The sequence below is a fragment of the Helianthus annuus genome, chromosome 16, assembly GCF_002127325.2.
Source record: "Helianthus annuus cultivar XRQ/B chromosome 16, HanXRQr2.0-SUNRISE, whole genome shotgun sequence".
Taxonomy (NCBI): Eukaryota; Viridiplantae; Streptophyta; class Magnoliopsida; order Asterales; family Asteraceae; genus Helianthus; species Helianthus annuus.
The window spans coordinates 57,427,404-57,443,417 of NC_035448.2; the positions used below are offsets into that span (position 1 = coordinate 57,427,404).

The 16,014-nt window shown below is 38.8% G+C and overlaps 2 protein-coding genes across 2 annotated transcripts; one reads left to right on the plus strand and one right to left on the minus strand.

Annotated features, from left to right (window-relative positions):
* Positions 1 to 5,704: 5,704 nt before the first annotated feature.
* Positions 5,705 to 6,220, minus strand: LOC110919242. The gene has a single exon (XM_022163516.1). The coding sequence runs from the start codon at positions 6,218 to 6,220 to the stop codon at positions 5,705 to 5,707; it is 516 nt and encodes a 171-aa protein (XP_022019208.1).
* A 5,688-nt stretch (positions 6,221 to 11,908) lies between these two features.
* On the plus strand, positions 11,909 to 15,313 carry LOC110915745 (receptor-like protein kinase HSL1). Its single transcript, XM_022160495.2, has 2 exons — positions 11,909 to 14,608; positions 14,703 to 15,313. Exons 1-2 carry the CDS (start codon positions 12,007 to 12,009, stop codon positions 15,095 to 15,097), a joined length of 2,997 nt encoding a protein of 998 aa, XP_022016187.1. The 5' UTR covers positions 11,909 to 12,006; the 3' UTR covers positions 15,098 to 15,313.
* Positions 15,314 to 16,014: the final 701 nt, after the last annotated feature.

The following is a 16,014-nucleotide window of genomic DNA, read 5'->3' on the forward strand; positions in this document are numbered from 1 at the left end:
AAAGAAATGATCATGATACAGTGACCATTAAGAGGAGTAGAGGTGTAAAAATCTACTCACAAGATGCAAAAGTTGGAGTTTCAATAAAAGAAATTTAAGGACTTTACCTAGGGTTTCATGTGATGACCGGTTGCTAGGTGAGATTACCATGGAATGTCGAACATAGCGTATTCGTCGTTAATGAGATAGGGGGAATGCGGAGACATGCGTCTTCTCCTTGGCGTGATTCGTGTCGTTGCAGGACCGCGTGATAAGTTGCCGCATCCTTATCGGTAGTTCTCCTGCTGACAGGATTAGCATCGTCGCTGAAATGCTCCATTGGGTCTTCTCAAATACCTTGCCTCGAAAGTCGTATGTGACGTACGTCAACCTCCGTTGATGTGTAGATTGAGTTTCGTGTAATTTTGCACACCAGTACTTCATTTTGCGTAGGTTACCTGCTCGGTTAAATATAATAGCATAGACGACATAATAATGGCGTTTGCCCGAGTTAATAGACGTGTTTCCTAGTGATGACCTTTAACGAACTTCGACATAAGTTTCCAAAGGCTCTAAATGCATGTTTCCTAAACTCTCAAAGTTTTTTTTACTGTGTGTAATTGTTTTGTGTACCGTGCATAGAACACAACATTAGCGTATGTTTAAAAACAAAATTTTGACTCTTTGTTTTCGGCAACGATTGGAGACCATATTCGAGTCTCAGGCGTTCTGTACGTATTCAAAGTCTTAATGATCTAAGTCCCCAGAGAAAAGTGGGGTTTAAGCCTAGGTATCTCTACAGAAACCCTATTCGCTGAAACCTATAGCTCTGATACCAATCTGTCACACCCCGCTGAGATCAGAGTTGGCGTGACCGGACTGGTATCTTCATTCCGTAGCGGAAGCAAATAATGCTAAGACTTCTAGAAGGTGAACACCCACTAAGTGCTCGAATCTACATGGTTCTCCTATTCCAACCGTGCCATGATTAGAAAAAGTAACTTGAGAAAGAACATGCGAAAAATCAACATAAAGTTGGCGAGTTCATAGTTTGTTCGAAAAAGATTTGAAATAAATCTTTTTGAATAACCGATTTTTAAAATATTGTATGAGAAAATGAAATAAAAATCATTTTCTTTTGCATATTATATGAAAACTTTGTATTTGTGAAAGTTTGTATGTGTAAAGCGTTATGTTTGTTAAACTTTGTATTTGTAAAGTTTTGTGTTTGTAAAACTTTTGTAACTGTCAATGTCTACGCATGACAATGACAAACATACCCGCATGAGCCTGTGAGTAGGACAATCCAGTCCCTAAGATAAAGGCCTTGGGATGCATGCAAGATTTATGGGTTGTATGTGGGACACATTGTCCCGTCGTTCGTGAGCAGGACCAACCAGTCCCCTCATTTAGATGTAGAACACCCCGTCCCGTTGTAACCAGGACCAATTCCGTCACTAGTGTCTGTAGCTCATGCATGTTTTCTTAAACTGTTTATGTTTTTGTAAAAACCGGTAAGTTTTGCATAAATTTTTTCGTAAACCATTTGAGTGTATTGAAAATCACAAACCATTTGCGTTAGTTAAAACTTGTTTGTAGAATGGTTTAGAAATATGTAATTTTTGTTCATCGAAAACCTTGTTTGTTTTTGCAAAACGTGCATGTCTTTCCACCCCGAAAACATTTAGAAAATGTAAAACCGTAAAAAGGTGGGTTATGAACTCACCTTGATTTCCTTGTGCAAAGCTAGCTAAATATACATCCATAATGTCGTTTCCAAACGTGACTCGCTAGCGTGCAATCTATAACATTCCTAACACGGATTAACTATAAGTTTCTAATAAAATGATGTAGCTAACTACGTGTCACCGAGCTCTATCGAATCGCTAACCGAATGATTCGATGGTAAGTTGTTATCTTGAAAGAAACAGAAACGATATACTTGTTAAGTTTCGTTTAATGTCGGTGAAAATTACTAAGTTTTGGAGATATTTAGTTTTCGAGAGGTTTAGTGTATATATATTTATATAAAAATATAAAATATATTTATGGTATCGTATTAGTCGTCCCGAAAGGTCGCGTAGTCGCAATAGAGATTTCATGTTTCGTAGACCATTGTCAACCTACATATTTGTCATTTAAGTGTTTGAAATAAATATAAAAGTTATATTTATTTAATAGAGTTTTCGATTTGTGGTCGTTTAAAATAAATATATGAAGGGGTATGGTCCCAAAAACCTTGCGCAGGCACATTGGACCATACCATAACTTCACCACAATTAACTTCTTTTAGGAAAAACCTGCGCGGCTGCGCACCGATTCTAAAGAAGAAAACCTAAAAGAAAGCAATCTTTAACATCCGCGCGCTGAGATAGAACTAATAACACATCCTTGTGCGGGCTCATGCAACAAAATAGTTAAGTTGGGAGCAAAACCCTGAAACATCTCCGCGCGATCACGAGTTAAACAGAAAGTGACCTTTCTGTTACAACAGAATTAGCATGAGGAAGAGGCATAGAGGATTACAACTGTAAACCTTCTAGAAGACCTCATCGTGCACAACCATTCTGTTATAACTGAATAGTGACGTGGCATCATCCTGAGTGCTCATCAGGGTCACGATGATGGCACTAACTTGGAGAAGGATCCATACACATACACTTTCCACATGGCACCTCCCTAGCCGCGGATCTCACCCACGATCCATGTACATAAACATCAAGATGAGGATTAACGGCAGGATGAGTAACCACTTACGGAAAATGCTTTCCGTTATCTCTTCCGTCAACAAACTTTCCCACCCAAATCCGGTTATAAATAAGACAATTCAGGTACAATCCCTCAAATTACTCTCACTTTATTTTCACTACTACTTCTTCTTCTTCATTGAGATCTGTACTTATTCTCATGCCGGAGGATGGTCACGCAGAGAACCCCCATTCTCCCCGTGGCGTGTCTAACGGCTGTTCGTTTTGCAGATATCGTTCGGAGAAAAAACTCAGTCAAACCCCAAATCAAACGAGAGGACTCACCTTTTTATGCAGATTAAACCTCGGGTCCGATTGATTCCGGTCATTCGAACCAATGTTTTTTCAATATAATAGTTATATTTATTTTATGAAAGAATCCGAGTTGTTTAATGTTTGAAACAAATATATAAACAATATTTATTTTTATAAAAGAATCCGGGTTGTTTGATGTTTGAAATAAATATATAAACTATATTTATTTTTATAAAAGAATCCGAGTTGTTTGATGTTTGAAATAAATATATAAACTATATTTATTTTTATAAAAGAATCCGAGTTGTTTAATGTTTGAAACAAATATATTTATTTTTATAAAAGAATCCGAGTTGTTTGATGTTTGAAATAAATATATAAACTATATTTACTTTTATAAATGAATTCGGGTTGTTTGATGTTTGAAATAAATATATAAACTATATTTATCTTTATAAAAAAATCCGAGTTGTTTGATGTTTGAAATAAATATATAAACTATATTTATTTTATAAAAGAATCCGAGTTGTTGAATGTTTGAAACATATATATAAATTATATGTATTTTTATAAAAGAATTCGAGTTGTTTTATGTTTGAAATAAATATATAAACTATATTTATTTTTATAAATGAATTCGGGTCATCGACGTTTGAAACATTATAACTAATTATACTTGTTCTATAAAAAGTTTCGCGTTCGGCTTTCAAATAAATCACGTTTCATTTACGGATTTTCTCGAAAAACGGAGTTTCCTCTATTTTTTGATAGCCCCGACAACACAAGTTGTCGTTATTTTTCAAAAGCTTAACAATTCAATCACAATTTATCAATTTCGTCAAATATGTCAAAGCGTAAACTATACTCTAATCGAATCGGTTCGAGCTCGTTTTTCACGAAAAATAAAACTATAAAAATTAACGTAAATATTTATCGCGTCGCTAGACTTTACCCATCTTCGTATCGTTTTCGTTGACTGAGTTGACCGGTTGACTCGGTTTGACCGAGTTGGCTGAGTTGGCTGGGGTTGACCTGGGTTGACCAAGTTGACTCGGTTTGAGTAAGTCGACCCGAACCACATCTGATGTTGACCAGGTTGACCCGCGTTAAATCTGACCCGAACCAAACCGTGACCTGTGGTTGACTAAGTTTGACCCGTAGTCTGACTTGTTGAACCGAACCGAACCGTGACCCGAGCCGAAACAAAACCCCCTACACTAACCCGAAACATCCAAAGATTACCCAAGCCGAAACAAATCTGACCTGAGCCGAGACGTAACCCGAACCAGAAACCTAATCAGAACAACACCTTGAACCAAAACTCGAACCATGACCCGACCCGTACCTGTGCTGCTTGTCGGACCACCTCCATACCGCCATCACCATCATCTTCAATGTCCATCCATCATCAATCTTTGTCGACCGTTATCATCACCAACCAAAACCTCTGCGGTTGGCATTATCGGAAAAACGAGAGGGGGGAAGAACCAGAGGGGTGTTTACCGGAGAAGTTAATCGAACACATAGCCACCGCCATTAGTGGGAAAACCAGATTTTGTAATTTATGCTAATGATACAGACCAAATGGACCCGTCTTTTGGTGATGATTGTGGTAGTGGGTGGTTGTAGTGGTAATGATGGTGGTGTGGATGGTGGCCGATTGTAATAATAATAAAATCACATGGACGCATATTGCAAGAATAAAAAAAGGTAGTTTGGTCTTTTCACCTAAAGTCAAATGGTCAAAGTAACGTACGTTTGATAGAAGTGGGCAGAGTGTTACTTTTTGCAAGCACGGGGCGAGGGGTGGGCAAAGTGAAAAAGCTTATTATCCGGAAGACAAGTTGCAAACGCCCCCAAACCACAGGAAGGAAAATTGTAATTAACTCAAAAAACTATTTTATAATAATCATTGGGTTCTTGACATGAAACTTGTGCATCCTTCAAGTCACAACTTGCTTTAACGTATCATTATAAGAGTATCTCTTCCGAATTTCGAAACTTAGGTGTCTTGATGTGAAATTCGTGCATCCTTCAAGTCACAACTTGCTTTAATGTATCATTTTAAGAGAATCTCTTAACCGTACCAATTTGCGCCCCACACAGACAAATATTATTTTTAAATATATTTAACTATATAAGTGTGGTGTGAGGTGGAGGTTTGAATTAATTTAGCGTTGGTGGAAAATGTAAATTGGTTTGAATTTCAAACCCCACCTTATCCTTGGAGATGCTCTCAGGGTCACAACTTTGTGAGAGCCACGGGGTGCCACGGCCCTCACCGATGTTTCACTTAGTAGTGTAAATTTTTTGGTATTACGTCTGAAAATTTTATAACTATTAAGTCCGGCTCTCACTGAACTTTTGTTCAAGCTTCGCTATTGGATGTTCAAATACTTTAAACACGCCATTGTAATCACATGATTAGTTCATACGTGACCACTTGCAAGCACCATTGTAATTAATTTAGAGATACGGACTTCTAAAATAATAGTGACAAAATTTAAACGTAAAAGGTAAAAAATATAAGAGGTCAACAACAACGTTAAGTCACCTTTTTTCTGAACGACCAACAAAAATTATTTATTAATCAAAGAGCCAACAACGTGTTAGCCCACACCAAGTTACATACAACCAATTTAAGTGTGCCTAGCTAAACACATTTGCCTGAGACATCAAAATTACACTACTCTTCCCAAGTTATTTCTTTTAGTCCCGAACGACTACCAATCTATAAGAACCCCAATTTGCTTTATCTCGTTCGTCATCTGATCAAGGTTTATTTGTTTGTCATTGAATACCAAATCATTCCTACTTCTCCACACTACCCATAGTGCCACCTGCATGACTGCATACGCTAATTTCCTCCATTTTCTACACCCCTGAACATGCTTATGCCAATCTAGCAGATCTTTTACTCTAAAGGCAAATATACTTGACATCTTGCACCAATGTGACACAAAATTCCATACAAATTGTGCCACTTCACAGCTCACAAACAAGTGATCCACATCTTCATCATGCTGACCCCATAATCTGTAGCGGATTTGACCCGTAAAAACGTTTCTACAGGCTAACGCGGCAAGCGTTGGCACCTGATTTAGAGATATTCTCCAAGCTAAAAAATTTACCTTGGTTGGATTCCAGTTGTTCCACGCAAAGTCATTCCCTAGATCCGTGAATCGTGCTGTTTGTAAACTGTTTTTAAGGCTTTTCACAGAAAAAATACCCGAGGGCATCTAGTTCCCAACTCCACCGGTCTGGACCATGCCTAAGCGCCGTAGTAAACAACTCTTGGGTCAGGTTCTGCAAGGCTTCCATTTCCTCCGGCGTCGACGGTTGCCGCGTCCAGCTGAAATTCAGCACTACCATCTTGTTTAAAACCTTTACACGGTCGCCACCATGGCATTTTTGGACCTTTCTAACGCGAACAGGCCTGGGAACCTGCTTCGCAGTGTCTTGCCTCCCAACTATCTTTCCTTCCAAAAAGCAACCGAATCCCAAACTCCCGGGACGACTCAGAAACAATTAGTCAGATTTATCCCATAATTTCTATATCTTTTGACACCTTTACAACTTGCTTCCAAGGCCCAGCTATTGACATTCCCCGGTACCAGATTCCACGTCCTTTCGCTATGATGAATGCCCCAAATAACCTTTCGCCACAAACTCTCGGGATCCGTCTTGAACCTCCACCACCATTTGGCAAGCATAGCCAGATTCGCATCCTTTAGGGAACCAACCCCCACCCCACCTAGCTCTTTTGGAGTCATGACACTATGCCAAGCAACCCAGCTCATCTTTCCCCTTACTGGTGTTTTTCCCCATAAATTGTGAGATCACAATTAACATCACCGGTTTATCAGCAAATTACATGCAATCTGAACTCTCTCTTTTTTTTGAAGGTGTGAATTACTTACGAATGCCGGGAGGTCTAGCATACGTTGTCTTAACCGGGTCCGCGCTAGAGAGCCCACTTGCACAATAGATCCCCAATTTAAACCCCTCAATAAGAAACCTATATCACTAAGGGGAGGCGGGGTGGTACGTGATGGACTACCCATCACACGTTGTGGAGAATCGCACACCGCCGCTACTACAAGCCATCACGCGTGGAACAAACAACCGTGGAATGTATCACGCGTTGAAAATAAAAAATGGAATGTTGGACTTGACCGTTTAGGGGAATATTTGAACGTTGGGGTTTTTTTTTTTTGAATGTTTTATATAAGGGGAGTGGGGGTGGTCACAAGTGATGGAATTCTATCACTCACAAACATCCAATCATGTTCCGCTATGTCATCAACCACTATTCTATCACTCACAAGCCTTTTTTAGTGGTGATGGTTATCACTAGTGATGGAATTCCATCACTCACAACTTTTTATTTTATTTTTTAAATTAGAAATTAACAATAAAACATTAAATTATTAATTTCATTAAAATTAAAAAATAAATTACATAGCAAAGTAAAAAACAACTAAACATTGAAAAAAAACTTAAATTAAATGGGTGGCATCTCCCAACCCAACCTTTCGCAAATCTCGCCCTTTTGTTGAATAACGACCGACATAAACGGTTCGTCGAGATGGGCGTGCGGCTCACACAAGATTTTTAAATCATTTTGTCTTTCTACCGTTTTCAAGTGTCCCATGTACGCGTGCTCGCGTTCAAGTTTTACAGACGCAAGTTTTTCTTTTCTTTGTTTGGACTCGCTAATTTGCGCCAATTTCGCCTCTTCGATTCTGAAGATCGACTCCGCCACAACTTCCTTTCCTTTGCTTGACGATTCACCACTTTTCTTGCGGCGTGGCCTTGTAGGTAGGTGTATCTTCTTCAACGGGGTCATCAACGGGTTGATCGGGTTCGTCAATGGGGTCGTCGTTTAAATTCATTTGGGCAAGTTATCCGACGTGGAAGTCGTGTAGTTCCCCGAATCGGAGGTCTTTGATCTTTTCGTACCTCCTCTTTTTTTTGGAGCCGTAGGCCCACCCATGTCGACCAATCAACCGGTACCCACTTCGGGTGACGTCTCGCAACCTCCCATGCCGCCACGTGTGGAAAACTGCTCTTTTTGTAGAGTCGGCAATACTCTTCGGTGGCTTGTTGCATGATTGTCGCCTCGCTCGCTCCATTTTGTGGATTTCGGTTCTACAAAATAAATAACACTTTTTTAAGTAACAGTTTTCTGTTTTTTTTAGTTTCTGTTTTTTTAAAAAATAATAGTTTTCTGTTTTTTATAAAAAAGTTTCTGTTTTTTTTAAAACATCAGTTTTCTGTATTTATTTTTAAAAACAGTTTCTGTTTTTTTTAAATAGTAGTTTTCTGTTTTAAAAAAAAATCATTGTTTTCTGTTTTTTTAAAACAGTTTATGTTTTTTTAAAAAAAATAACTGTTTTCTGAATTATTTTTAAAACAGTTTCTGTTTTTTAAGAAAAATAACTGTTTTATGAATTTTTTATATAACAGTTTCTGTTTTTTTTTAATAACAGTTTTCTGAAAAAAATTTTAAAAAAAGAATTCTGTTTTTAAAATAAAAAAAGTTTTAAACTTTATAAAAAAACGTACATTTTGAATGAAACAACCGTTGAACTTACTAATTTTCCCATTCAAATCCGTCCATTTCGACGTCATTTGGTCCATGTTTCGGTCCGATAAACCGGGAAGTTGGCTAAAATGATTAATGATCTGTCTCCAAAACATATCCTTTCTTTGCTCGTTGGCATGTTTCTTGTTTTCGGAGATGTGCAAGTACGCCTTCACCAATGCGACCTCCTTCTCGCTCGTCCAAATTTTCCGAACGGATGACGGGACAACTTCTTGAATGTCATCATTTTCTTCTTCTTCTTCCTCTTATTCTTCTTTTTCTTCTTCTTCTTCTTGAACGTAATCATCATCTTCATCGTCGTCGAGACTTGGTTGTGGTTCACGATACGCATTTGCAGAGGGTGTTATCTTCTAGTAGTGGGTCGAGTTGGTGGGTTGGGTTTGAAAGTGTGGAAACGATAGGGGTTGAAATTGGTGAGGTTGAAACAGTGGAACGAACGGTTGGTTTTGATACGTTTTAGATTGAAAGGGTGGACATTGTTGGGTTTGAAAGGGTGGATATTGTTGGATTTGAAAATGTGGGACTTGGTCGGGTTCGTCTTGCAAGCTAAAGCGCGTCGGCTAGCCAAAATTCGCTTGAACCTTGGGTCTTACGGGATTTTTCTTCGTACCCGAACCTCTTTTTTTTCGAACCCGCACCTTTCTTGCTTGAACCTTCCATGTGTGTTGTAAAAATATTTAGATTGAGTGGGAGAATTTTTGAAATGAAATGGAGAATTTTTTGATTTTTTGAAGTGAGTGGGGGAATGGTTTTTAGATTTATATAAAAACCTTCAAAAAAATAAAATCCCAACGTTCATAATTTGCCCAAACGGTCAAAAAGCAAACGGTCATTTCACTTTTCCACGCGTTATCCTTTCCACGCGTTGAAATCTTCACGCGTTATGGGAGATGGTGGCGGCGGTGTGCAATCTTGTTTCACGCGTGACGAGGGTGTCATCACGGACCAACCCCAGTCCCCTAAGACTCGAACTTTAGATTTGAAGGGAAAAACTCACCCAGACTCACGATAAGTGGAATTTAAATACCCATAACAACCACAAGAACACTAGTGATGGTTCAATCCGAACTCTCTATATATATGAAATAAAATTTGTTTTAAATAAATTTACCATCAAGTCAGCTAAATATATTTTATGGTTAAATTTGAATAACCACTGCCCGCACGTGTATTTATCTACGCCAACCATTTAAGACGATGTGAAATAAGTAATATTAATGACAACATTTGAAGGTACTTTGGTTTTCCATAGAATATAAACTTTTGACTTTTCTATTGCCATGTTTTCGTTCATATCACATGTCGCCAATTCTAGATTCTACCCCTTTAGAAATTCCTATGTGCATTTACTACCGGATGTTTTGTGTTCCCTATCTCATAAATGGCAAAGGCCTAGAATACGAGTTAATGATATATCCGGATTGTTTTTGTTTCAAACAAGCTTACCATATAAGGGGGGACAGAATCGCAACTAGAGAAGCCCTCCATCTGCGTCACATTCGGATCTCTACGACATCCTGTGTTTTTTGTAGCAAAGAAACGGAAACTGTAAACCATCTCTTGGTAACTTGTGATATGGCTCAGGAGGTCTTGACTGTGATTTTCCAGTGGATGAAACTACCTCTACCGAGATATACTTTGAGTATTGTGCAACTACTAGAAGGAATTCATTCACATAAATGTCAAAAGAATGTAAAAAGGTCGATCTACGCGGTTGTGGCGGCAACGTGTTGGTGCATATGGCTGATGAGGAACGACCTTATTTTCAAACAAAAGCAACCCTCAATGCAGAAATTGGTGACGGACATCAAAGCTATCTCGTATACTTGGATCAAGAATCGGGCTGGCCTCGCGAACTTAGATTGGAATAAATGGGTGTCGTTTAATCTTTAATGTGTTTTTGTGTACTCCTGTAATCTGTTTTTTTTGGTTGTTTGTACTGTTTGCTCGAGCACCTTGCTTGAGTTTTCTATAAAATTTCGCCAGTTTTCAAAAAAATATAAGGGGGGACGGTATGGATTGTTTGAGTTACTTCGATGATTCCTTTAACCGATCGGTGAACCACCCCCACTTGTTTGAGTCACCGATTGTTTGAATGTTTTCGGTGTATAGTCACCGATGCGGGAAGAGGAGGGAAGGAGAAGGGAGAGGGGTTTAATGGTGGGTCCCAACCCTTTTCAATCAATCACAATTTTTTTTTAAAATTCTTTACCACTCTCTAGGTGTTTGAACCATACCCTCTGATTGAGTGCAAAATGGGGAGTGGAATGAGGACTTGACATGGCATGCTATTATTGGATAGAGAATAACTTAAACACTCTAGAGTGATTAAACCATACCCTCCACTCTAACACTTAAAAGTTGGTAACCATATTTATTTTAAAGAGAATTGGTATTCAATGATCCTAAGGAAATGTTTTATTACATTCTCAATTTTTAACTTACTTTCCCTTCGTGATCCCATACTAACTAAAAGTTAAACCAATTTGTTTTTGCTAACGTGGACTCCTAATGTGTAAAAGTTGTTTGATGTGGACTGCTTATGTGAAAATAAGTCAAAGTTGTAATAACGTGGACTACTTATGAGAGAAAGTTTTGATAACGTAGGCTACTTATATGACAATCCTTATCAGCAAAAACTAACTTTGTTAACTTGCAGTTAGTGTGGGATCCCTGAGGTAAAATAGGTTAAAACTTGAGAATGTTACGAAATATTTTCCTAATTGAGATTGTTGCCAGCTAATATGTCAAAATTGAGATTATTAAATTTTCCTTAATTTTTTGAATTCAAATTTTCCAAATACTTTGTCTAATCTCTTTGTTACTTAAAATAAATATAAGTTCAAAAATTACTAAACAAGTTATAGTGCTAAAACTAGCATTTTATAGGTCGCTTATTGTGAAGATGATAAAAATCTTATAAATCATGAGCAGGAATTGAGACGCGCCATTTTTATCATAGGGAGATGGGTATTCATACAGTTATCTGTAAAAGTAAGAAATAGCTATATTATTTAATTGTTATATTAATATTTTCACAATCATTATTATTTTTGTTATTTCGTAACAATGAATTTTATTATTTTTTAGTACTATTGCACTTCAAACTATACATTTGACATACAAATAGTTAGACGATATCTCCCTTGTTGACAGAAAAATACCTTTAGAAGTCAAAAACATATGATAAATAGGGTAGAATTTAGAAAATAAAAAATGTTCAGGATCTTTACAACTACAAAAACACAAGTTAAGGGACCACTATAGTAACTCTCTCTTTCATAATTAATAAATTTGCGCCAACATCAAATTTGAGTCAAAAGACTCAAAACTATATTTTGTTCCCACACTTCTCTAATCACGGTACCTGCGACCACCGTAACTAACCACCGTCTTCCGCCGTGCATCCACACCAATATGACAATTCTACCCCTCCTCCTCTTCCTCCTCCTACCCTTTCACGTAATTTCACAACCCATCACCACCCAAAGTGACCAAACTACCCTCCTAAACATCAAACAATTCTGGTCAAACCCACCCTCCCTCAACCACTGGAACCAATCCACCAACCCATGCACATGGCCGGAGATCACATGTACGGCCACCACCGTCACCGGAATCACCATATTCAACCAAGACATCACCGGAACGGTTCCGCCTTTCATTTGTGACCTCAAAAACTTAACTCATCTTGATCTAAACTACAATTACATCACCGGATCATTTCCTACTGTTCTATACAACTGCACCAATCTCCGGTACCTTGATCTCTCTCAAAACTACTTTGTTGGGCGGATACCGGATGATATATCGCGGTTATCACCAGAGATTCGGTACCTTAGTCTCTTTGGTAATAACTTCACAGGAGATATTCCGGTGAGTATTTCGAGATTATCGAAGCTTTCTTCGCTGCAACTACACGCGAACCTGTTTAACGGCAGTTTCCCGGAGGAGATCGGTGATTTGAATGATCTTGAAGAGTTATTATTGGGTTTTAATTCCTTTACTCCATCAAGACTTCCTCAGAGTTTCTTTCAGTTGAACAAGCTTCGGATGTTTATCATGACGGAAGCCAACCTGATCGGAGAGATACCCGGAAATCTATCTGGCATGCCGGCAATGGAGTTGCTAGATTTGTCTGTGAATAACATCACCGGAACAATACCAAGTGATCTCTTCTTGTTAAAAAACTTAACACAAGTTTATCTTTACGCTAACAATCTAACAGGAGGAATTCCAGATGCAATTGAAGCAATAAACATGCAAATCATTGACCTCTCTGCAAACAACTTGACCGGAAAAATCCCAGACGGTTTTGGAAATCTTATGAGTTTGACAAACTTGACTCTCATGATCAATCAATTATCAGGTGAACTTCCGGCGGGTATCGCGCGCTTGCCTAACTTGCATGATATCCGAATTTTTACCAATAATTTGTCCGGTGAATTCTCGCCGGACTTTGGAAGGTACTCCGACCTCAAGATTTTCGACGTTGCACAAAATAACTTCTCCGGGAACTTGCCGGAAAATCTATGTTCCAGGGGGCAGCTTAAGGGGTTGGAGGTTTACGAAAATAGTCTTTCCGGCGAGATACCGAAATCGCTCGGAAACTGTAGCAGCTTGAAGAGTTTTCAGGTTTACCGGAACCGATTTTCAGGATCAATCCCTGATGGGTTGTGGAAGGTTTTGAGGTTAGAAAGAATGATAATACATAGTAATTCATTTTCCGGTGAGTTGCCACAAGAATTGGCGCCAATTTTGTCAAGGCTTGATATTAGTAATAATAGCTTTTCCGGTCAAATTCCTGTCGGGGTATCTTCTTGGAAAAGTTTGAGGGTTTTCATAGCAAGTTATAACTTACTTGACGGTGCAATTCCTCAAGAATTAACAAAACTCTCAAATTTGGAAACTTTATTGCTGGACGGAAACCGGTTCTCCGGTGAGTTACCGGAGACTATAGTTTCATGGAGTTCACTCAACACTTTGAACCTTAGTAGAAACCAACTCACCGGCCAGATTCCGATGGGTCTCGGGTTGTCAGATTCTCTCAATGCACTGGATTTGTCAAGAAATAATCTTTCCGGCCAGATACCGAGTCAACTAGGTAGATCGTTGGTTTTGCTTGATCTTTCAACCAATAACCTCACTGGAACCATCCCGAGTCGACTCGATAATGGGGCATTTGATCGAAGTTTCTTGAACAATCCCGGTCTTTGTTCAAATAACCCATTATTGGGCCTTAGATCTTGTAGTTCACGGTCCGAAACAAGATCATCTAGGAAGATATCGGCTAAGTTTGTGGCGATAATCGCGAGTATAGTAGCGGTATTATTGCTTCTGGCGTTACTAGTGACTGGATATGTCAGTGTTCAATACCGGAGAAGAAACTCTGACTTGAGATGGAAATTCACTTCTTTCCAGAAGTTAGACTTCACAGAATCCACGATCTTGCCTCGGTTGACTGAGAACAATGTGGTCGGGCATGGTGGTTCAGGGAAAGTGTATCGGATTCCGGTAAATCGATCAGGCGAGTTTGTGGCGGTTAAGAAGCTTTCTATAAAAAACGATTTAGATCAAAGGCTGGAGAAAGAGTTTTTATCAGAAGTTGAGATTCTAAGTGCGATTCGCCACTCAAACATAGTAAAACTATTGGGTTGCATTTCATCCGACAACTCAAAGCTCCTCATATACGAGTTCTTAGAGAATAGGAGTTTGGACCGTTGGTTGCACAGCAGGAAAGCTCGATCGAGTCATGGGCTTAGTGGTTCAGTGCGTCATATGGTTCTTGATTGGCCGAAAAGGTTGCGCATAGCATTGGGGGTGGCTAATGGTTTATGTTATATGCATCATGATTGTGTTCCAGCGGTAATTCACAGGGATGTGAAATCATGCAATGTGCTTTTAGATGGCGATTTCAATGCTAAGATAGCCGATTTCGGGTTAGCCAGGATATTAGCTAAAGAAAGTGAGCTTAATACGATGTCAACCGTGGCTGGCTCAATCGGATACATGGCTCCAGGTATAGTTTTATGATTCACAAAAGTATAATGTGCTTATGTTATATGTTTTTTTAACTTACTTCATTCTAACATAGTATATAACTCTTTGTATAGAATATGCTCACACGATCAAAGTGAATGAAAAGATAGACGTTTACAGTTTCGGAGTGATCTTGTTAGAACTAACAACGGGGAAAGAGGCGAGCGGTGGCAATGAAAGTTCGTCACTAGCCGAATGGGCTTGGCAACAAGCTATAGGTGGTGCACCAATTCTAGATGCTTTAGACGATGAAGTTATCGAGCCTAGGTATATGAATGATATGACTAATGTGTTTAAACTCGGGCTCTGGTGTACCAGCAAGTTGCCAACCAATAGACCTTCCATGCAAGAGGTATGCCAGATGCTGCTACGTTGCAGCGTAGGCGCAGCCGTGATGGAGACTGAGGCAGGGAAGAATGGTGATGATGTAGCAGATCATTTACCCCTTCTTAAGCTTGAAAATGTCTAAAGGCTTGATTTGTAATGAGTATTACTAGAATTGATTGTGTTGTAAAAGATATAGTTAGTATAGTGCATTTTGGTAGGAGATATTGGATCCCACGGAACCTCTCCCAATAAGGAATAGCCATTCACTCTTAAATTATATATGTAATCAAACATGCATCCTAATGTCCTCTTGTAATTATAACATAGAGATTTCCATTATATATCAAATTATATTCCATGTTTCTCTTCTAGTACATTAATACTCATTTTATAGCGGCTAATGTTACTCTACTTTGACTCCTAAAGTACACGAATAGGCAAGAGCACGCCTCTACCACCCAACCAAAGATAGAATAACATATGCTCTTACCTCGCATAATGAATGCTTTTAGTTGCTTCATATGGATCTTCTTATCTAAATTACCATTTAAGAATTAAGAGTGTTAGGTTGATGTCCATTTGGTGAATAACAAGATAGTGAACAGTCGCTAGAGCTATCAACAATCTAATGATGAAACAAGCAACTAGAGTATATGTGTCAAAATAGAAAACACCTTCCTTTTGTCAAAGATGTGCGATTTCGGTAGTGTGCAGCCTCCTATTCTCTTCGTCTGGAACAGATAGGTGCCCAAAAAAGTCTGTTTTGTGGCATGGCGCACTCTCCTAAACCACTTACCTACTGCAGACGCCTTACAGATGTGATGCATTCATGCTCCAGACCATTTTTGCAGGTTGTGCGGGGATTATCCGGAATCCAGTGGAGCATTTTTTTTACGTCATGTCACTTCTCTTAAACGGTGTGGCACGTCATGGCTCAATGCTGGCATATCCCGTGTATCTATGCTTTTCACATTAGAGACCTCTTAGCGCTTCATGAGGTGTTGGGCAGGAAAAAAGGCTAGGAAGTGCACCTTGCAAGAGGTTGTCTTTACAGTTTTA

Bases quoted from the DNA above. Each gene is read 5' to 3' on its own strand.
- LOC110919242 (XM_022163516.1), bottom strand. From the start codon at position 6,220: ATGCCCTCGGGTATTTTTTCTGTGAAAAGCCTTAAAAACAGTTTACAA.
- LOC110915745 (XM_022160495.2), top strand. From the start codon at position 12,007: ATGACAATTCTACCCCTCCTCCTCTTCCTCCTCCTACCCTTTCACGTA. The intron at 14,609-14,702 runs GTATAGTTTTAT...CTCTTTGTATAG, and splicing joins AATCGGATACATGGCTCCAG to AATATGCTCACACGATCAAA.